At 48.3% G+C, this 23,915-nt stretch overlaps 1 protein-coding gene across 1 annotated transcript in view; it reads right to left on the reverse strand.

Moving 5' to 3' along the window:
• Window positions 1-3,849: 3,849 nt before the first annotated feature.
• Window positions 3,850-23,915, reverse strand: part of LOC120949053 (protein glass-like) — a 62,963-nt gene continuing 42,897 nt past the window's right edge. Inside the window, exon 2 of the mRNA XM_040366024.2 lies at window positions 3,850-6,185. Within this exon, the coding sequence (XP_040221958.2) occupies window positions 4,288-6,185 (1,898 nt within the window). The 3' untranslated portion in view covers window positions 3,850-4,287. The remainder of the gene's footprint in view (window positions 6,186-23,915) is intronic.

Here is a 23,915-nt window from a genome sequence, read left to right on the forward strand (position 1 = left end):
CCTGTGCCGCCCGACCGGCCGCACCAGAGTGCTCTCGTGTGTAGAGTGTAGAGTTTTAAGTAAATGCTTCCCCTTTTTCCCCCATTTCCATTCACGCACATTCTCACATACACACACACACACACTCACACGCTCTCGTACTCACAGCCAAACTCACACACATACACACGCTTACACGTTTTTGCAGGCAGGGGTTTTGGATCACACGGAAGTGTCTTCCAAAAACTACCATCAGCCTCGGAACGGCAGCGTTTTCTTTAGCAATAGTTTGCTTCAGCACACACTTCACAGGCCCGCATTACTTTGCGCCGTTTGCATGGCCAAATGTGTATGTGTGTGTGTGTGTAGTTGTCTGTGAGCAGAAACATTCACATTCTCATCCGATTGCCTTCCTGTAGCCTGCCCCGAAGCCCTCATGCATATGCTCATGGACCTCACTGTGGAGCTGTGGAGTTAAATATTTACAGTACACGATTTCTTGTTTGCTTATGTCCTAATTCGTTGTTTCAGAAACGTTTTGCTACTTCGTTCAGAATGTCGTTGCATCGGGGGTGTTTTTTGTTTTCGTTTTTTTTTTCATTTGCCTTAATCATTGTTTGTTTTCTCTCGTTGCATTGCCATGTCCTTTGCATTTCAAGTGACACCGAACGTAAAGGGGTTTATAAATATTTTTTAAAGGAAATTTTACTGCTCAGAAGATACAAATACACATTGGAATAAGTTAAAAATAGGATTATGATGTTGGTTCTAAAAATATGTATGACTAGAAGTTCTAAAAACAAGACTTAAATAGTATAAAAGTAGCTTGCATAATTGTTTGATATTGCTCAATAAATGAAGCTGCTTACGATTTGTGCATTTTACAGAAGGAATAAATATAAAATTGCGCTATTATAAATCAAACATGTTTGAGCAGAAACCATAAAATAGTGTTGTAAAAATCGTTACATTCAGACTAGAGGACTACGCAGAGGTACTGCAGACAGATCAAGAGTTGATTCACGACGAGCTTCAGACGAACTTCTTACGCAGTAGCGGTAGAAAAGGGTAGCTGAGGGGCGCTGAGAACTGCTGTCTCCGTCAGCGGGAAAGTAAACCTACGAACCAAACCAGTTACGGACTAGATGAAGACTAGATTTTCAGTTTTGCGTGTTGTTAAGTACATTGCTAGTGTCTAGGAGCTTATCGATGAAAAAGTAATTCTCTACAATGCTTACAAAACTACGAGATCTTTACACGGTGCTTTGCCTAGCTTGCTAACTTGCTTAAAACTCTTTTGCATTTGTTCCTGATGTTTGCGCCCTCTACCCCCCAAAACAGCTGCCCAAAAAGGTACAAACTAAAACACTGTTAACAGTATGGCCTTATCGTTTCCGCTCATTTACACACTTTAACCCATACACCCCACACACTCTTGTTCACGGTTTGTTATTTGTTATTGCCAAGCGTTAATAGTTTAGATCGAAAGTTTTCATTATTGCTTTAGTAATTCACTTTTCGCTCTTCGCTCTCCTGCGCTCCCGTTCTCATTTACTCTAAGCATTGCTTTAAACGTGTTTTTTTTATCATTCTAAGGTGCTTTTAACATAGTTAAGGAAAGAAAGGGGTTCCTCACTCTCTCTCTCTGGTTGTTGAAAGTTTTCATTTCCATTGTTCTTGTTTGTTTGTTTCTCTTTTTGAGGCTATGAATCGCAAATCTGATTTGCTGCAGCATATCGTTCTACGGTTTACTGCTTTTCTTTTTTAACTAAGTTGACTTGAGTTAATTTTGTTATAATTTTTCTTTTTTTATATAATTTGATTTTGTTTGTATTTCAACCAAAATGTTTGAAATTGGTTTAGAAACAATAATTTGTTTTGTTGGACTTTCCACTTTCCCTTTTTTTTGCTTCTTTGTTCACGTTTCCCTTTCCTTAATGGACGTATTGGTGATGTTTAAAACTTTTACTTAACAAGTTTACTTATGCCATGATGATGATGATGATGATCGTTCAATTGCTTCGTGTTGCTTCATATTTAATTGCTCTTTATGTTACATTTTTTGGAGTGCCGTGTAAAAATAGAAATAAAAAGGGAACCATCAACACGGTGACTTTGATTAATTGAGTGACTTTAAAATAAAGCGAATTTCCCACCCGTTTTGACGCGAACATCCACTCCACAGCAAGAGCGTCTAGCGTTCCGATTTGTCCTAGGAAGAACACCTTACCCCGTGTTTTGCCGCCGGCTATAGCCGTGGGTGGCCCTCGGCTGGCGTTCGGTCACTAATGATCCATTTGCCACCCCCATTTGCTTCCCACCACCACGGCACACGTAAGTGTACACACCTTACATGGGGTGGCGTGACTAGGACACTCGCTCGCTGCCCTCGGGAGAAAAAAAACCCCCCGTTCCCAGGTGAAGGGTGAAAAATATATGTTTTCTTCACGCCCCGGACTGAAGGTGACGATTAGATTAGTGCAAGATTTATGATGCGAGCCGTGCGAGCTCAAATCAAGCCATTTTACTCCTCTTTCCCTCATATCGTCACCCTCTGCTTGCTGATAATGAGTCAGCGGGTTTTTGCCGTGCGGAGAAACATAAACCTGCAGGAAACTGTTAAAGTGCCGCATGAACGTTAAATTATATAAATAAAGTGGATTGGAGCTGCTTTTCGCCATTGTCGAAAATATGTTAATGAACGGTTTTTAAGGTTTTGTTAATCATCTTCTCCATCTTCTCCTGCCTTGCTTTGCTTTTCATTTCCCTGTTACAAAACTTTCTTATTGCTGTTACTGTTGCTGCACATACTGCCATTGCTGTTCGTTTCCAATTCGCACTTTAATGCTGCTGCAGCGTTTCCTTAATATACTTTTAACGTTGCTGCATTTGCGTGTGTTTTTTCTTCTTCTTCTTCTTCTTCTTCTTGTTTTAGGATAGGAATTTCTAAAGTTTAGCTTATGTAGAAAGTAATTGCTGACTCGCTTCTTACTAGTTGCTTGTGTGTTGTGTGTATGAGTGTGAAAGTGTGTGTTTGTTTGTTTCACTACGCGTTAAATGCAATAGAACTAGAGAGGATAAATAAGAGCACATCATACCGATCTGCGTGCGCGGGCTGATGACCGGACACGTGCTTGATCTTTTCCACTTGAATGCGGTAATTAATCTGTGCGAGTGTCTGCCACCGCATCACACAGATCTAGCTTGGGCTCGCCAAAATTAATTGAATCGTAGTAGTAAGTTTAATTGAATCGAATTGCACAGGACGCATACGCAGCTCCGACAGGTTCGTCGCTGGTGGCATTGCTTTAGATTTGCTTCTCTTCTTACTATACACACACACGCCGAGCACCGGGGTTCCAGTATTTCCTATTTAGTTGTGTGCTCACGCGCCTATCTCACCACTCCAGCACGCTATAACTGTTCTACAACTGTCTACGGCTTTCGCTCAAACCCTGAATTGTTACGGTCTACGCGGCACGGGACACTATGCAAGTCTGTTTCCTACTGGTGGAGGAGGTGTTAAGTGGGAGTAAAGGACATTTGGGGACTTTCTGGGTTCGGTTTACTTTGTTTCTTTACCGTTTTTTTCCTTTTTTTCCGTTTTGTTAGATGTATAAGGGTGTAAATATAATATATGTATATGTATATATATATATACTTTGTGTATATAAAGGTTTCATTAGGTATCGATTCCAGCGTCAGCCTGCTTTCGTAAACCAATCTTTTGCAATTTTTCTTTCTACGGCGCTTTGTTTTCGGGAGTTTGGTTTGCTTCTTTTTTTTAAAGAGAGTAAGAGGTTCATTTAAAACGTTTGCTATATGCATGACTAATGGTAATGACTAGGTAAAAGGGGAGTGAGGGGTGGGGGAAGGGTACTAGACAACACCGTGTAGCTGTTGTTGTATGCTGTTCGAGAGCGGGGAGGGGCACAGAATGATCTATTGTTTTGCGATCGCTATCTTGTTTTGTTATAGTTGGAATAGTGTTTCTCTCTCTCTCTCTCTGTGTATGTTTGTTTATGTATAACGGTGTTTCTAGTTGCTACACAGTTCGTTCCTACACACCCCCGTTCCCCATCTTCGCTCTAAAGCAGGCTTGTGCGTAACTGTGAGCCCGCTTGCAGAAGTAATAACGCTTGATGAGAAGTTTAGTTCGAGGGAAAGAAAAACACAATCAAATGCTTAAGTGACTACTTACGAACCGCGCGCCCTCAATGCGCCTAGATGTATGCAATTCAGCAGTGCGTAAACGAATTATTGTTTGCCGCCGGCGATCCCGCTTCATGCCGTCGCTTGCTGCGCCGGTTACCCGGCAAAGTTGACGTTTATCTGCACGGCTGCAGCGGCCGCCGCGGCAGCCGCAGCAGCAGCCGCCGCCGCCGCCGCCGCCGCCGGATGCTGGTGCTGATGCAGTTGGAGGTGCGGATGGTGCTGCTGATGCGGGCTGTGGTGATGGGGCTGATGCGCTGTCGTCGTCGTTAGGATGGCGCCCGGACCGAGCACGGCGGCGGCTGCTGCGGCTGCTGCCGCTGCCGCCGCCGCTGCCGTCCCCGAGCCCGGCGATGCACTACCGGCCAGCCGACCGGCGGACTGGAGGTTTTTCATCACAAAGATGCTGCCGGTACCGTTCGGGGCGCCCGGGCTGATGGTAAGATGGTGAGGTACCGGTGACAGGGGCGACGGACACGCCATCGCATCGTCCGACTCGTCGCCCTCGATATCGACGTTCCGCTCGCGCTTGAGCGCAACCGGCTGGCGCCGCTCGGACAGCGGCGTCGAGCGCAAATCGTCCAGCGAGGAACCATCGAGCGAGCCGGGTGACATCGGCGACATCAGGGGCGACTGTGGCGCACCATCCTCCTTGAAGCAGGCCGACTCCAGATGCTTGTTGAGGTACGACTTAAGCGCGAACGTTTTGTGACACCGGCCGCACTGGTAGTTCTTGTCGATCGAGTGCGTCTGCATGTGGGCGCGCAGGTTCGACCGGTCGGCAAACGCTTTGCCGCAGTGTGCGCAACCGTACGGCTTTTCGCCCGTGTGCGACCGCAGATGGCCCTGCAGCAGCCAGGGCCGCGAGAACAGCTTCCCACACACCCCGCAACTGTGCGACAGCTTGTGCGTAAGCACGTGCATGGCCAGCGCGGGCATGGAGACGTACGCCTTGCCGCACGTGTGGCACTTCTTGGCCGACTGCGAGTCCAGGCTGCGGTGCGTTTGTTTGTGGCGCGACAGATTGCTCGAGGTGGCGTACTGCTTGCCGCACTCGGTGCACGTGTACTTGGCCTTGTTCTCGAGGGCCGTCTTCGGGTCGGCCATCTTCTTCTTCGACCGGCCATCGCTGACGAAGAACGCCTCGTACGTGTAGGCAACCGTTTTCGACCCATTCCTGCCCTCCGAGTCGGACGATTCGGCCGACTGGCCCAGCTCGTCCGAGGACGAGTCCATGCTGGTGGCATCGTGCGCCGCGTACCCGGGCAGCGTGTTGGTGCTGTTGCGGTTCTCGTTCTGCTCCGGCGAGCCGAGGGCGTGCGGTACCGTTGTCGCGGGCGGTGACTGCAGCGGTAGGGGCGGGGGAGAAGCCGTCTGATGAAGCTGTTGCTGCTGCTGGGGCGGCTGCTGCTGAGGATGTGCTTGAAGCGGCCGCCGGTCGGGCTCGGCGATGGCGGGTTTCGGGGGCACTACTAGCACGACCGGGGCCGGGGTGGATTGCTGCACCGAGGGCGAGGGCGGCTGCTGCTGGGCGAGCAGTTGGTGCGGTGCCGGCGGCGGTAGGAAAGCCGTCGACGCGCTCAGGTCCAGGATGGCGTGGGCCGCGTGCAGGTCCTCCTCGGCCGGGATGCGCAGCTCGTAGCTCGGCCGGGGTGGCCTGTCGTCCAGCGAGTACGGCCGGTAGATGTCCTTCTTCTTGGGCGGGAGCGAGAGGGCAGTGCCGGTGCTGGTGAAGCACATCGCGAGGGACTTCTTCTGCGCGGGGGAACGCTGTGGGCTGTCCGTGGCGACACTGGGCGCAGCTGGCGGTGAGGCGGAAGAGGCGGTTGCAGGCGTTGCACAGTGTTGGACAGGTGCGAGTGCGACGAACTGTTGCTGTGAAGAGGACTGCTGTTGTTGTTGGTGCTGCTGTTGCTGCTGTTGGTAGCTTGAAGACTCCGGGTCCAGCTTTGGCAGGTAGGCGGTAAAGTGATGCGTAATGTCCTGACCGTAACCTGGAATCGAGGGATACAAAGACACACAAAAAGAGACGATTAGTGTCATGGACATTGGGAATAGCAGGCACACCAGCAAACAGCTCTGCTTAAAGGGTGCTGTATCAATCAATAAAGAGAGGGAAAGAGATCGAATGACAAACGTCATCAGGTCCCAGTCGTCCAGTGCAGTCAGACTGCCGACTTCATTGGCCCGATGTTTGGCAAAGTTGCTCCCCAAAGTCGTAAATCCGGCATTCGGAACGAGCCCAGCGTCGCCAGTGGAAGCAACAGTCGTCATCAAAGCGACCAACCCTCTTGCCTCCCATCCCCAGCCTCTTCCTCAGCAGCTGACTATGCGTCAGTGCTATAAATCTCCCCACTCTACTGCTCGGTGTGTCGCTTCTAGAAGGGGCAGGGATTTCTGCACCCAGACGAAAAACAATCCAATTCCATTCGAATGCACAGACCAGGCTGCAAGCATTCTGCAACGGTCTGCTGCCTTTGCTGAGTCGTTCCACTCCGTCCCAAAATCAACACGATGAGCTATATGTGTTGCTCTTACCACTGTACACACACACACACACACTCCACTGGTCACGTTGCACCGTTTACTGCAGTGCCGCACCACGACCCGTTTTACTCCCCGGTTTTTTTTTTTTGAGGGGCATCTTCAACCGAAGAACAGCATTCGGAACACGCAATGAGCGGCTGAAGATGTTTTCCACAGACGCCAAACAACAACCCACCGCTCACTGGACGATTCCCCATTCATACGTGGTCGTCAGGCAGATCCTTTCAGGCGAAGAAAACTCTCTGTGTATGTGTGCTCCATACCCACCCGTTCACCCATTTCCAATTCGCCATTTCACTGACATTTGATTCGTTTGGGTTTTGGCTTCGTCTGACCGCAAGAATAAAACGTTCTACCCCACTACCTCCTCCCCACCGTTGCTCGGCCGATGATGGAACTGCGTTGACTCTTCGATGCGGTCGTCGCTTGCGTGCCGTGGACCGTGGAATCCTTCTTCTCTATTATTTGCCTTTTTTTTTCTTCTTCTGCTGTGTTGTTTTGGAGTGGAAAATGAGAAAATTGTTGCTCAAGCTACTTTGCTTTGCTCCGGGTGCGATCGTCGGGGTCTGGTTTCATGCATTCTCGGTCACGAAATTGCAAATTTCCGAAGCTTTCGCCCCGCTACACGGATGAATGGAAAACTTCATTTTCCAATCGCTGGCTGGCGCCAACGGGCGCGGCGGGTGGCTAGTTTTAGTTTTTCCCCGAAAGGTAGGCGGCGGCGGCGGCGGCAATCTCCGGTGATCTCAGCTGCTCACGCTGTTGAGCCGAGGTCGTAGCCACGTGGTCGTCCAGGCCATGCCGCTCCAAAATGTCAATCCGAAGGACTTGGGGTTTTTTGGTTGGATTGCAGCAACAGTAGAAGCCTCCTACATAGAGGCAGGGGAAGGTACACTGGTAAGGGGCATTCGTTATTTTTTCCCATCCACTTTTCCCAAACCCAAACCTCCAATCCCTGGTTTTGGCGCTCGTCTGCTCGTCCCCGTACCACATTTATATTCATTTTTCGGCATCTCGGGGGAGGGCATGTCACGTCATCAAACCAGCCATGCCATGCCACAGCCCATGGTGCGAGAGTGTGGAAAGGAAACGAGAGAAGGAGAGAGAGAGAGGACCAGACTTTGCGTTTTGCGAAAGAAAGTGGTTCGAAACGGATGGGTTCCGGTACGCTCCTTTTTTGCACATCGAAACGAGCCGATGGATGGGTTTGGATTTTCTACCGCATTGCAGCACTTTCCGGCACTTGCCGGAGGTTTCTCTGTGTGTTTGTGTGTGTGTGTGTGGCGACCGGGAACTGACGAAACGTGGCACACGCTCTGTGGACGGAGGAGTGGTAAGGTTTTTTTTTTTTTTTTTTGGGGGGGGCAAAATTGTTGGCCCTCAGTCGAAGCACGGCGTGTTGGTGTTTATAAAATCTGTTTTCGAATATTTTAATCGCGCTTCACGTTTCTGCGGTTGTGATGTTCGGGTCACTTGAAGCCAAAACAAAACAAAAAAACCCTAAAAGACTGCGCTCAAAACTGCAGCAATTTTTGACGCGAAAGTTCAAGTGTGTGCAGCAGCACCAGCAGCAGCAACAAGAGTGGCGTCCGACTCGGCAAATGTAAGTGTGCGCAAAGAGTGGCGTTGCAGTGTTCTCTACCTTACCCTCAATCATGCAGCGCCAGTCAGCACTATTCCATTCTCGCCGTTTAGGTTTGAGCGGAGGGGGAGGAAGGGACACAGCACGAAATAGATACATCATCCAACATTTTGGGTCTTGGTGCTGGCCTTGTTGCGGATAAGACGAATCGGCTTCACTGCACACGCCGCACTCGAAAAACTTAATTTCGAAAGGATTACGGACCTGAAGCAACAATCTGGCCCGCTTTTGGTGAAGGAGACGGGCGCAGAGAAGCTTCAATGGTAAACTGCGCCGACGAAGATGATGCTGCATGATGGCAGCAAAACATGCACTGAATAAGCAACGGGCGCGTTTGATTTGTTCGCCAACGGGGGTTTTCCACTGCAGGCGAATGAGAGCACTCGAATGGGAATGTTGGCACAGCAGGTTTTAGTTTGAGTGGAGGGCACTGATATGACTGTAGACAGAGGACACACAAGAGCTTATGTGGTGCAAGCTTGCGAGTGCTTAGTGGACTTATTTTTTTAATTAAATATCCTACCAAGAATATACACACTAGAAGTAAGTTGAGAAATAATAATAGAGTAGTCATGAGTTCAGTCCCTCTGAAGTTGCTTTTTAACACTTCCTAATGTTTCTTACTACGATTATTCCGTCAATTAAGTGTAATACATTCCGGGCCTAGTCTACAACTCCCGCCATCGTAGATAATCCACTTCGGAATTCGCGGCCATTATCCAAAGACCCTTCCGCAAGCATTCTCCAAACTTCGAAGCTAATTTTATTTCCTCCTGCATAGTTTTGCTTACATCTTTATCGCCATAATAAAGATGTTGCCCATGTTGTCTAGGTGACTGCGGCCCGTGCGTCCCACAGTCACCGACAGCCCGAAGTGATAAATATGTTCCACTGGGCAGGTTAGCATAGCTGCTGGGTAGGGCATAAAGTAAACAACGTTGGCTTTGGCGCGATGGCAAACGGAACAGTCAAAAGGAAACCAAAACTCTCTATCTCTCTCTCTCTCTCTCTCTCTCTCTCTCTCTCTCTCTCTCTCTCTCTCTCTCTCTCTCTCTCTCTCTTCATTCATTCCACCATAGGGTCATAATTTAATATCCTTGTGAGGGTACTTTTGGAGCTTTGCGTGTGAAGGTAGTTGCAACACACAGGACAGACGAGGCGAGTGTGAGTGTTTTGGGGCAAAAAAACAACCGATATTTATGGAAAGCTTTCGTCGAAACTGCCACACAACCAAAACCAACACGGCACTGGAATTAAGGGGGAGGGTGAGAGAGAGAGAGAGAGAGAGAAATGGAACAAAAGTGAGAAAAAGAAGAAAAAAGAAACGAACGCCCACAACCGAGTGCGCTGTTATAATGACGTTTATTTACAGTAATTTATGACTTCATAATCCGCCATAAGTAATGATGAATATCGTAGGCAACGGGAACTGATTTCTGCCCTCCCCTTCCTACCTCTACCCACCACTGGCTCCGGGGGTGTGTGTGTGTGTGTGTGCTTGTTGTGAGAGTGCGGCGGTGATGATGGAGAAATTTGCATAATGTTTGCGCAGATAGTTGCCGCAAACCTGCGGCGGCGGTGGTGGGCCTTTCGTGCTGCAAAGCCATCGATTTGTGAGGTGGATGAGTAACGAAATGGACAGAGAGAGAGAGAGAAAAAGAGAAAGAAAAACCCTCCGACACGAATAGATCGACGGTTGAATGGATGGATGGATGATGGACAGAAAATAACGAACAACGTTGAACGTCCGATTTTCGGTGGATTACCCGCATCCCGTCCCTGTTGCGACACTGCAGGCCGAGACTCCACCCCCGAGGAGCCGAGATAAAACTTGTCATAATTTTCAATAAACATAACAGTAATTTCACCATCATTAATACCAAAGTCAAGGGCTACATCCTTCCTTCCGGGGGGAGAAATGGAACGACTCCTCATTTACTGTCAAAGTTTTACCACCGTCACAAATGATTTCCCACCCGCTCGGTACCACTTGGTACCGTCATTCCCGTTCCCCCTGTTTTGCTTTTGGAGCGCACTCCACTGCAGGACAGGTGGGACAAATATCTTCCTTCCTTGCGAGCGAAGCGGTCGGGGGTCCACACCCCACCCCCACAACTCCCCACTCCCTGGGGCTACGTGCGCGGGACAGTTGTGCCATTCATTATTTACATTAATTTATAAATTATGATGCCACTGTGCGCAAAGTGGATTCACCGTTCGCGTTCGTCGCCGGAAGACTCACCTTGGCGGCGTTGCCTGGCAGCGCGCGCTGCTTTATGTGGTTGGCGCTTCCTTACGCGGCAACTGCGCGGCGCTACTAAACTAACAACCGATGAAGCGTTAGAGTGTTCTCGAGCAGGGTTGCGGGGGAAAGGCGAAAAGTTTCACCGCAAAAACCACTCCACGGGAATTCCTCGACCGTTCGGGAGTGTGCAGAAAGTATGTGTGTGTGTGTGTGCGAGTGAGTATGATAAGAAGTTGGCAACGCGGCAGCAACAACCGTCCGAAGCAACAAGAGACAGTGCCGCAACTCTTCCCTTCTCGGACTCGCCACTCCCGACCACGCAGGGTTGTGTGTATTTTCGTAAAGTGTGCCGGCTTTTGTTCCGGGTTTCTGGGGGTGAGTTGGTGTGACGGTACGGGCCACGTAGTGTCATCTTCTGGCCGGGGGTTTCTAGCGAAAACTTTCCCCCCCCTGTGTGGTGTGACAGAGCGGGGGTTTGGTGACGTAGGAAGGAGAAGTTGATGCTGATGCACATCAAACTTAAAGAAGCGTAGCGTCAGACTCGCACGTTAGGTTGGACTTACTTAATCTTAGTTCAATAGATTGGGTTGATGTTACGCTGCAGTGCAGTAAAAAGGCGGGGATGAAGAAGTTAACCAACATTGACAAATTCTTAAAGTAAACTGTAGGATTAACACTTTTTCTTGATGATTCCGTGATATGAAGCTTTTGTAAAACGGTATCAAAAATCTATCCAAAAAGGAACTGCGAAAAGTGCAATGACTTTAAAACTCCTCGCTCCACAGCTAGCGACCATAAATAATGCCAACTTTGGGCGCATCGGTGACACACACGTGCTTGCCACCATCACCATCTGGCGCGTCGCAATCGATTTTTGATTGCGCAAAACATGCCTGCAGTTCAGTCAAATCCCAGCAAGCGTCAACCGTTCCACCGCTGCCCAAAAGCCAAAACATTGCTATCGTAACGATCGAGCAAGCGAATTTTCTTCCCGGGGAACAAATAAAGTCCACACGGTTATGAGTTTGAAGCCCTTGCACAGCGCAACAGTTGAGCGAATAGGGAGTTGCTTATGAGGAAAGAAATGAAGCAAATCGCAGCATAAATCGTAGGTCACAAATGTGTTCGATTTTTTGCAAAACAAACACACGCACACAGATACAAAAAAAACTGTTTTTACAGTATTTTCATAAGCGGGCAATTCGTGACAGACTCCGAGGGAGCCGCGGGCAATATGGTCACAAATGCTTTGGCCACGCAAAGTGCGAAGGGCAGGGGTTGGTTTTTCTTTTGCAAAACGACTCTCCCACCGCTCACCCGGAGACGATTACGATGTCGACGCGAAGACGTTACGCGACATGGACGATAGAAAGTTCGTTATTTATGTTGTTTATTTTATTCGCTCCATTGAGTGTTCCGCTCTTCCTCCAATCCACCGGATGGACGTGATCGACATTTGCACGCTGCCCTCCGAGCTACTGCTACTCTTGCGTCGCTCACACAGCCCAAGGTGGGGCAGATTTTTATTACTTTCCTTCGCAAACGAGCCGCTCAGCCAGCCGGGCACGTGCTCTGATTATTTATGTACGCACTAGCGCGGGAGAGGGGGGACTGGGGACGCCCAGTGTTTGACGGGCAGCATAAGCTATAAGGTGTGCTGTGCGAAGAAAATGAGCCGAGCGTCGTTCGAAATGGTGGCCTGCCGGGCTCGTCCCATACCGGCACCTGAACCCTTCGGTCACCTTTGGGCCACCAGGAAGCGATCTCGTGCTGCCCGGCACGCATCGTACAGAACGAGAACGAGGTGCAAAACGAGAACCTGTCGACAGGTTGTCTACAGGTTAGGGTAGAAGTTTCTTTTTTTCTGTCCTCTCCCCAAGCTCCCTTTCAGCATCGATGGATACCTGGCTTCACCCCCCGCGGACAAGGGGTAGAAATCGAATTTTCATCCCTTATTCATGTAACTTTATCGCGCCGCAGCACCGGTGCCGGTGCCAACCTGTGGCTGTGAATGGAGCTCCATTTTCTTTTCTGTCGTCTATTTAGGTAGCCTTTTGGGGGAGCCTGATTTGCCTAACAGCAACCTAACCACCGAGGCAAAGGTGTCCGTAGGAAGACAACAAGCTTGGCGCTTTTCGCAGTGGATTTCGCGCTAAGGAAGCACTTTTCATTTTCCTCAAGCCGCAGCTCCCCAGTTCATGAATTATTTGCACCTCGTGCAGCACGGGGACGGCTTAAGGCCTCGTTCGCTCGCTTTTACCACTTGAAACTGTTCTTTGCATTATGGTGAAACGATCCGGTATTTATAACTTTCGTCCGCTTTCGCCACCGTCTTGAAGGCACTTGAAGCTTTGAATACAAAATTACGTACTAAAATATCTCGCTGCTCATAATTTGGCTCATCATGGTACAAAAAAAAAAGGAAAACATGTGGCTTGTAAAACACACACACACACATACTGACGGAGAGAGATATTGTTAGGAAGTCAAAAATAAAAAGCCTCTACCGCCACACCGGTATCCATCCATTATCCGGCTCGGAGCGTTGCGGTGGAAAATCATTACAGTTGCGAAAGTACGATAAGCTTAGCAGGAAAAGCAAGCCTCACGTTTGTGTGTGTGTGTGTGTGTGTGTGTGTGTGTGTGTGTGTGTGTGTGTGTGTGTGTGTGTGTGTGTGTGTGTGTGTGTGTGTGTGTGTGTGTGTGTGTATTCAGTAAAGCGAGAAAAATAGGAAGCGTGCGGCAAAGAGGAAAAGGCATCGTAAAAGCTTCATGTTTATAGGACGGGATAATAAAGCAATTTAAATATGACGAGGTGCGTCAGTACGGTCGGGGGGGCGTTACAACACAGCGTAGGAGACTCGGTGAAGCTGTTCGTCCCCGTTTCGTTCGTTCTCCATTGCATTGCACGTACCTGGCTTCCGGGAGGAAGAAGGTGAACATTTTCACCTGACTGGCTAAAATTTCGACAGCATGTCGTGCGGGCTAGCATACCTTACAGGCGCAGGCCGTTTGCCCGCGCGCTGATGGCAAAATCGACAATGGCATCAATATGCATGATGAGCAGTGCCTTATTTCGCTCATTTCATCATCATTATCTTGGTAATCTCGGCTCACCGGGGAGTGGAGGAAAAAAAAAAACAAAAACCCACAGAAAGGTTGCATACCTTGCAGCGGGGCTTTTTTTCTTTATGTGGAAGCATTTCGAGAGAGAAAAACGCAAAACCACCAATAAAATTGGTCGTTCACCGTTCTTCAAATTTGCGTTCTGCGACCGCCGAAAGGTTGAAAATTGAAATTAAAGCAAACACACACACGGTACACCTCAGACGCCGTAAGGGCGTGCCAACTTGGAGCTGGAGGGTTTGGAACGGAAGAGAGCAAAAATAAAACAAGGATCGTTAAAACCTGACGTCGCCTGGACGGGATGTAAGCAGAGCCCCTTTGCTTTGTCCAATGTTGCGTTAAAAAAAGGATGTGAACGCGTTACCCCCTTTTCTTCCACATGTGGCGCTAAAATATGGCAGCAAACTGCACCAAAACCGCGGTGGCCACTTGATGCTGAATTTTCATTACGTACCGTCGGGTGTGCGCTTTTTTGTGTGTGTTTGGTATTTCCTCTCTTTTCCCATCGCACCATCGACCCCGGTTAGCGTCGAAAATGAACACATTAAAAATTGGAGTGAATGAAGCGTTTGCGTTCACTCATGTGAGTACTTTTCTGACCAAAAAGGCACAAAAAAATGGAATCGGTACCAAAGAAACAAACCACATGGGAACGGGTTTTCACTGTGCCGCCGCACCAGGAAAAAGCTGATGGAATGTAATAAAATAATAAAAAAGTGTATATAAAAAAAAAAAAACAAACAGAAACTCCAACTCGAAACTCCAGCGTGTCCAGCTCTCGTTCCGCGTTCGCGAATGATTCAGCAGTGGCAGCGTGGAACGGCGCACGCAAGCGAGAAACGAGAAAAAATCATTTGTTATTTTATTTCCTCAGCAACGGCCACGATGACGGTTCGCGCCAACAATCAACAAACCAACCCCATAGGATGGCGGTCGACATGAAGGGGGGGGGGGGGGGGGGGGGGGCCGTGTGCGACCAGTGCACAGTAATAGTTGTAGTAATAATAATAATCGTTATTATGATTATTATAATGTAATCGTAAATGGCATTGCAGCAGAACAGCGCGTAACGGCGCGAAATGGCACGCTGCGGCCTCGGGCAGGCTGTTCCTGGGTCGGGCCGGGCCCACTTTTGCCCGACTGACAAACTGACGATGGACAGAGCAAATGGATTAATACGTACATGGCTGGAGATGGGAGAGCTTGGGAGGAAGCAGCAAATCCCTCGATGAAGCAGGCAGCAGACAATGGACAACACGCATTACTGTGCTTGTTGGTCGTTGGTTTTCTTTATTTTGCCATTTGAATTTATTCATTTGCCATTTTAGTTTTTGCTTTGCTTTTTTACTGCACGTTAACACTAAATTAGCTCTTCTTTTTTTTTGCACAACTGCAGTGCAATACAGTGTGTGTAAGTAAAGGAGACAACGAATAAAAGGCCTTTTTTCGTATACAACACTCGGGATTTTTTACTCATCAGCACCTGTTCTAGCCTTTGAGCAGGAATGGATAATCAAGCTAGAAACTAAAACCGAAAAGGACAGCTGAACAAAGCAAAAAACCCTCACCACATCGTGCATAAAACTGTGCTGCAAATTGATTTTGTCACAGCAACGGAACGACAGACGCAACAAAAACTCGCCCCAGCGACGCGTGTTTCAATAAATGTGACGCGCAAAACGCTGTACGCTAATGGTGCGTTTTTTGCATCGTTGATTGTTACCAAAGAGAAAGAAAAAAAACACACCCACACATGATGTGCAAACTACACACAAATATGCTGTGAATGGCGGGGGAAACATTCCCCACAGGTACAACGGTGCATTTATTTGCACCGATAGCGAAAAAAGGGCGAAAGGGAAAAACATGCAGCACATAAAACGTCAATTTTCCCCATTTCCACGTGAAGTAAGCGGGCTGTTAGTTACACTTCCTCGCTCGTTGATTGACAATTTGCCTGTGCAATGGAAAACCGATTTTGCTAAATTTAATCTCCAAACTAATCGCTCATTGTGTGTCAATTAGAGCGTTTATGGTTTCTTTTTCCAATCACCTACCATTCGCTGCATCACCTGTACACAGTACGGTGGAACGTTGATATTTGTTTATTTTTTCTTCAATGGAATTGATTTTTTGTGCTGATCATTCTTTTTTAGCATATTTTTACTCGCTTTACGATAAACGAGCGATGTTTTCGGGCTGGTTTTGATGCTTTAAAGCCGGCTTTATCCAGCAATCGCAATCTTGCGCCTAAATTTATACTATGTGTACGAAATTCCATCACAGCTTGGCTTTTTGGATCGGATCAAGTACGTTCCTTCTTCTTTCCTTTCCAACCCGGCTTTGAAACCCCACCCATAGTTCCATTCCCAACCCCTCCCTTCCCCCTCCGGATAACGAGGACTTTTTCAAGTAATCCAATAGATCAGATCAGCACATCTTTTCCCGCCCGGCCAGAGGATGGTGCCGAGGAAGACGCCGTCCCATAAATTCTTCAAACGGGCTCTCCCACCCAGCACACCAAGGGGAAGGGAAAAAAGGATTCACTAAGGGCGAAACTCATCCTAAAGAACCCCCCCAATCGCCACTCTCTTCCACTCGTGTTGTTGATGATGATGATGACGATTTGCCAAAGAAGACTCGGTGTAGTACCGAAGACTGCAGAAGAATTATTGCCTCCGTGTGGCTGCGGATGCCGGCGCTGCCCTGTTTTGGTTCTCGATCGATCCGAAAAAGCTTCCCAGCGAAGGAGTCGTCTGAGTGTGGGTGAGAACCAGCAACCCGGAAGTGAATTCTCAACGCTCCTCCCGTCCTATCCGATCAGCGTCCTGTGGCACTGATTCCCGACTGCTGGGAGCATCACCAGCATCATTATCCGTCCGGGTGGTGTGGAAGGCAGCGCTGAAAAGCGAGTCCTCGTTCTAAAACCAAATATAGCGGAGCGGAAAGGCCCAAAATTCACGAGCAAGCAGCTCAGCGAGCTCCTGGTGGGAGTTGTCAGGAAGAAAGGCGACTCTCTAGCTCGAGTGGCACAATCTCGGTGCCAAAATAGCGCTTCCCGTTTCTTATATCGAGCCATCTTTTGCAATCTTGCAAAGCATGAGGGAAGGGCACTACACACAGTCCACACAGTGCTGAAAGTTCTGAAGAAGATTTTAAGACTGTGAGAAAGCGTGGGGAGAAAGGAAAATTACTAAAAGACCGGAAGAACTTTGGCAGCTGCTGCTGTTGCTGCTGGTGGTGGTGGCTGCAAGCTATCGAGCGCAATGCAACTAGTGCTGCACCATTTCGAACAATGGCGTAGGGACGTTATTTTAAAGGCACCAAAAACTCTGTCGCTGTGAAAGCTGCAGCTGGCACTTTCAAGGAATGGTGGGGGAGGTGTCTTTTCATCACCACCCCCAGCACCGTCTTCGTCATCGTCATCTGTTGGCTGTTGATGTTGGTTGCACAACTGACGTGCACTTCGAACGTACTTCCGCCCAGCCCAGCCCAGCGGCCCTCTTAGTGCTAGCTCTTAAAGCTTAAAGCTAGACTGACGCGATTGGCAGCGCAAAGTGGATATTGTGTAGGTTGGCTGAGATTTTGCGACCAAAGTACATACTTTTTCCGGGTTGGTGGGTTGGTGGAGGAAAAACTTTAAGCAGAGACGTATCAAATTTCGCCTGCGAAAACGCTCGCCCACCGCTCTTCTGGCGCTGTCCATTGTCGTGCGAGTGCATAATAATAATAATGGTAATAATTGGACACAACGGACACTCCAGACCGGAGCAGACTCGTTGAAATAACACTGATAAACTTGTATACACACAGAGAGCGTGTCTTGCTGGCACGGCAAGCATCTCGCCGCCGTCTGTGAAGTGAAGCTCTGCTCAATGGTAAACACGGCGTACGTACGCTTACTACACTGCGTCCCAAGCGTTCCCAAGCGTTCGGTGTAGTTGAAGCGGGAAGTGTGGCCCACCTTCACAGAAAGTCAGCTCGATAAAGGTTTTAATTAAATACATGTACGCACGCCCCACCGTAAAGGGAGTTGGACAGGTGAATGTAAAAGGGGGAAAACTTCCACTACTGCTGCTGGATAAGCACCCAACGGCTGTTTGTTTTAATGATACCGATCCCTGGCCGCCGAAGGTGAAGCCAAAAGGTGAGAAAATGCGGATTTGCAGTCCATTTGCCCCCGCTCGCTTCATCAAGGGTTTCGTGAGTAAGTTTGCTTCTCGAAGTGGGTGTAAAAGTTTCACTCATTGTGGGGATAAACCCCGTCCCCCCTAGTCTTGACGGTCATGATATCAATTTCAACTCCTGGCACAGATCTCCACCGACCGCATTCGATCGCGTGTCTTTGCCGTTTTTCGTGTGGCTTTGGGAACGTCCAAATCTGACCCCCCGCACACACACACACACACACATACAGAGCTAATGAACTGCAGCAGGATGGCCACGAGCTGCTCGTTAGGGGTGGAGCAGCATCGTTAGGCCGGTCATTAAGCCTTATCGATGAAGCGATTATGACGCATCGAAAATGTGTATTATTTGGCCATTAATCGGAATGGAAATCGGAACGAGGGACGGGCACTGATGAGTATGGGAACAGAAGGGAGAGAATGGCCGTTGACAAAGCCATTGATGTTTCCGATCATTGCCCTCCCCCATTGCGTTGCTGGTGTTGATTGTGGAGCCATCGTCTGTGCCAAGACGAAGGAGTTTGGTGAGAAAATGAGAAAACAAAACAGTAAATGAACTTGGTTTTGGAGAAGATTCAACTTTGTCGGACACCAACAGTTGAGTGGTTTGTCTTCGTTAAAGACTTGTTGGCGCTGTGTGTTTTAAAGTACGAAACAAAGGCAAAAACGAGCACGAGCTTCTTAAACGAACGGTAACAGAGAATTGCCCCGATAAGAGTAAACTGATACCAACAACATCTTTAGCCGCAACCGCTCGATTACCGTCGCTTGGGTCCTGGGATGGAAGGTGAAAGCAAAACCAACTCCATCCTCCACCATGCGGCCGTAAGCAGCAAGACAAAGAAACACTCCAGCCCGCTGGACGCAAGCCACATCTTCCAGGGCGCTCGTTCGGCGACGCTCCTCAAGCGGGGCACTTACGACCACGGGGGGAAAAAAATAACAAAAACGGTAGGACAACGAATGACTTAAAAAAAACACACACACACACACACATAGTCCTCGTTGTCCTAAAAACCGCAACGGGTGGTATCACGTGGCCACCAGGAGACAAGCATTCTTGCGTGAAGAGACGTGAACGTGAAGCTCGATCTTCAAGCAAGATTGAACGACGGGGCGAACAAAAAAAAATGCCCAAAAGAGGGAGAGAGAGAGAAAGAGAAAGCGAAAAAAAAGTCAGCTCATCAATCGTTTCAGAAAACGATGCCGATATTTATCCCTCCACCGCAGGATTTGCGACTTTTTTTTTGCTTGCTTGCTTGCTACAACGTCCTCCGCTATGTCGACAAGTAGCGTCAACTTACAGCTTGCCAGGGATGGTCACAGCATGAGCGTAGCAAATAGCACAAAAAAAAAGAACAGATGAAGAGACGAACCCTCCACAAACACACACAGCTTCTCTTGAGCACCTATTTTTTTTTTGTTCTTCTCTTTGAGATCAAAACCACCCGTGGAAATGCGCTGTGAGGTTTTTTTTTCTTATTGCCCGGTAGCGCACCGATCCTGAGGGGAAACTGAGCCACGGTGTAGGCTCTCCACGTAATGATGCTGATTATGATGAACCATCGACCAAGGCCTGCTTGGTTGCTGCTACAGGTCGTTCACCAGACCAGATTCGGTGTGCGTTGCACTTCCCAGCAGCCCGGGCCGGTTTCGTCGAATTAATGGATATTTTCAATGACAATTTGATCCTCATTGAATAATCAATAGCGAACGATTCCACCGTTGTTTGGTGGTGGTCGGACAGCCCGCCACGGTGAGAATTATCCCTCGGCCGAAGGCAGACAGAACAAAGCTGCAATCTTTCTTCCCGGGTTCTGCTCCCGGGTGGGCAGGATGACACACTCGATGTCAGTAATTCCGGGAGGGGCAGAGAACCTTTTTCCTCCCGCTTGCAGCTTCTTCCTTTAACGCAGAGGCACCATTTGGTGAAGCGGTACACGGGGCGCCTCCCGGCGTTTCGATGATATCTTCATTTTGTTTCACACTATCGGGCGGCTTTAAGTGGGACGATACGCTCGTTTATGACTCTCGGAAGGAGGACATCGTTTGATGATGAGGTTTTTTGCTTTTTCTTCTTCTTCTTCAGGGTTGGTCCCGTTTCTATTGCTTCCTGTTTTTTTCCCTCCATTCGTTTTATCGTTCCAGTGAGTGTTAGCAGCTCTCTGATTAGGGGGACTTTCGGCAAGCGTTGTAAGGAAATTGTATTTAAAAAGGAGGACGAGTACTTGCTGGAGTTAAATAGAATTTTATAAAACAACCTTTAAACGTATTTTAAACCATCTAGCGCGTGATGCCCTAAGCATGACGGAGTGTCTTTAATTTGTCAACGACTCTGACGAGATGTCTCTTTCTCTTTTATATGTATCCTATCGGCAATGCGATGCGAATCGCTGCTGATTGTCTTGCTGTTTGTGCTGCTTCTGCCAACTCGCCGCAGAAATGGAAATCTTATACCACCGAGACTGACCTTAATCGACGGACACGTGGCTTTCCACCGCTCTTGAGAAATTAAATGTAACCGCAAACTCCCGAAAACTCACTTTAGAATCGTTACAGCTCATCGCAGCTTCGAAAAACAACCACCACAATGGAGATGAATGGGAGCAAAGGAGAAAGAAAACACATCGAACGCGTGAAAAACAAATTCATCATGACTTTCACAGCGTGTTCGGTCGGTTTTGGGGCTATTGTAAAAGCGATTTTCACTTTCACCGTCTCTCTCTCTCTCTCTCACCGTTCGTGCATGGCTGAGTAAGGAGAAAGCAAAGTGTGGCCCCTGTCCGCATGTCCTCCCGCACGCGCTGTTGATTTGAGCTGGCGCCTATGTTTTTATTGTTTCCAGCTTCGCCACAAACGCACCCACTCTTGTAAGCTTTATCTTTCTTATATTCCCGTGTTTTTTTTTCCTCTGTTTCTCCCTCCTCTTGCCCATTGCCCATCTCCTTCGACAAGGAAACAATCGCTTTCGGATCGGAACGACGGTTTTCTCGCCTTCAGCAGCGGGAAAGCCCTCCGTCATCAATCCCCATCGAGGCGGCATCTGATCGATCTGACCTTTGTCTATGTGTGCGCGCGGATTGGGTACCGGTGGATGCTCTGTTGCCGAAACGATGCAAGGAAACAATAAAGTACGAGTCACTGAACGCACCGCGCCGATATCGGGGAGAAACAAAAACTCACCACCAGCACACACCATTGTTTGATGGTCCCTGATGGCTGCACAACAAAGATGGCTAACAACTGCCGAAGAAGGACATCTCCGGGAGAAAAAAAAGACGGTCCGGAAAATGCCCCCCTTCCAGAATCGAACCTCGGAAGGGAAAGGGAGCTGGCGTGGCGGCCCCGTTATCGGATGGACAGTAACCGATACGGTCGGTGGCACAATGGCACAACGCAGTAAGCAGCAACAATAACAACACATCCTTCCCCACGAAAACGAACTGTTGCCAGAGCGGTTCCGCTTCTGGCCGCCTCTCACCATTCTGTCGGAGCAAAAACGCGCCGCGCACAACCACGTGATTGTGCGAAAGTCAACAGGAAGCCGCTCATGTTCCGCAGGCCGACGGTGATGAAGTAAAAAGCCGCCACCGACCGACGGTGGCGACGACAACGATGAGCCGTAATAGGAAGACGAACGATCACAAGCCCAAAAAAATCATTAAGAAAACGAATCAATCAATCTCGTTTCGCCATTATTGGTTCGCGAACATGTATTTTGTCGTGGTTTTAGTGGGCAAAGGCGCGCGTTTGCAGGAAAATCAGGCTCAAATCGCTCGATTCTCCCTCTCTGCCTCATTCTCTCTTACTTCCCCATCGTTGCCATTTTCCACATGACAACGGTTTCGGGTTTTTGAGGTGGGAAATGGCAAGGATACTGAGCTTGCGAGGAGGTTTGGAGTGAAATTTCAGCCAGTCTGTCGAGACGACTGCTCACCGCCGACGGTGAACAATGGCCGAACAATAGAAGGCAAGCTCGTGCCGGTTTGGGAATAAGGGGGGGGGGGGGATTTCTTCAGGTCATTGTACAACCAAAAAAAACTCACACACGTGCCAAGAAAGCACTTCCGAAACGGAGAGAAAGCGCCCTATGGCCTAGTCGCACAACGCTCAAGCTTTCGTCGAGTCGGTGGATGGAGCGAAAAAAATGGTAAGAATTTTCCTTCCTTTTCTTCAATCCGATTGCTAAGTCTTTATATTTTCCCCCATTTTTGTTTTTTTTTTTGGTATGGCACACACGAAATAAAATAGCCACAAACGGTTTTATTTGACTTCACGTGCTTCCTCCTTTCCCTCGCAGGCTTTCGGTAAGCCGAGATTCGGCGAGAGGGGCCTTCGTGGCTCGGTTGTTACGGTTTTAGCAAATGAGCGATGATGGAAAATCGTTTGATTGCTTTCGGTGGTTCCGCTTTCTTCGCCGCTTTTTTGTTGCCTTCACAGTAGTGGCAGAGGGGAGAGGGGACTCTCTCCCATTCATTCGGCCTTGCCACCCCTGCATGTGGGAAGAAAACCGATCCATTGCAAATGTATCGGTTTTTCGTTAATAGTTTCTGAAATTTTTTCGTGATGCCGAGCCACAAATCGACGGAAAGTGTTTGGGAGAGGAATAGCAATACCACACAAACAAACAAAAAAAAACTGCCAAGACAGTGAACGAGTAATCTCGATACGCATTAACTTGATTGCGGGTTTTTTTTGCCCTGCTGTTGCGTTCGTTCTGCCCGTGCCGTTTTGTTCTTATGCGGACGCTTACGCTTTTCCCCTTCCGTTAGCCGTTACTGAATCATTGGCGGGTATTAAATGTGTGTAGGCTTTGCCGCAGAGCATCAAGCAGAAGCAAAAAAATTCCGAATCAAATGCCGCAAAACGGTCGCAAGGGTAGCAAAATGGAGTCGTTACGATGATGGACAGGATTTTCGGTCAATCGAAGAAAGTGATTGCTCGGTGGAAGAGCTCATAGTGGGAGACGGTGGGCTTGAGGGCTGCATCATTTCCAACTGGACTTTGCGAAATTGATTAGTTAGATGGTTTACTTGAGAACATAGAAATGTTTTTTTTTATTAAATTAAAAGAAATTAAATTAAGGACTCGAACGGTTGGCGCCTAAATCTATGCAAAGTTTATGCAATGTTCCACAATGCAACTGGATAAACAGTTGGATGGCATTATTTTTGCCAAATTATGCAACTATCAACACAAAACATTAAACTCTTAAAATAGCAGTAAATTCTCCAAACCAATCAACCATTATTTACAGGAAGCCTGAACCCACCAGTAAGCCACAAGGAGACGGTAATTCAGCGGGAAAAAACAATACCACATGCAATATATCAAAACCATAAAGAGGAAAACCAGTACAAATAACCTAAACCTAAACACGAAAAAACACGAAGTCCCCTCACCAAACAAAGCGCCAACCGACGCACGGGTACAGCTCCAACGTCAACTGCATGCAACGAATGCATCCCGTGCACGGCAATCCCTGGTCCTGGCTGCCTTTTTTGTTTTCCGTCTGCAGTTGGTTTCAAACAAAAACGCTCTGTACTAATCAACGGAAAACAGATAAATTTATGTTTAATATATGTTTTCCGTTTTTGAGAAACGGGGAGGGGGTTTCTCATCCCTTTCCGTTCAGCATTGCCCTTCAGTTTCAATCGCTTTCGTGAGTCCGCTTTTCCGTTGCATGTTTCCTGTGAGTGGTGAGTGAGGTTTCTGTTTCTTTCGGTTATAATTTTTGTGTTCTATTGCTTCTACCGTCTGCTGGTCGTGTTCTGTTCTGCTTCGAAATGGCCTTTTCGTTGCTTGCAATGCACTGTTGCTTGTGCCGAACAAAACACACTCACACACACACACAAAATCGGACCCAAAGCAACGACGACGACGACGAAATAGAAAGAAACTGTTCTCTTCTGACGTACTTTTCCTGTTTCTGACTTTCGTCTAATTGATGCATGGCATTGAACGAGAGAGAACCACA

This window comes from Anopheles coluzzii, chromosome 2 (genome assembly GCF_943734685.1).
Source record: "Anopheles coluzzii chromosome 2, AcolN3, whole genome shotgun sequence".
Taxonomy (NCBI): domain Eukaryota; kingdom Metazoa; phylum Arthropoda; class Insecta; order Diptera; family Culicidae; genus Anopheles; species Anopheles coluzzii.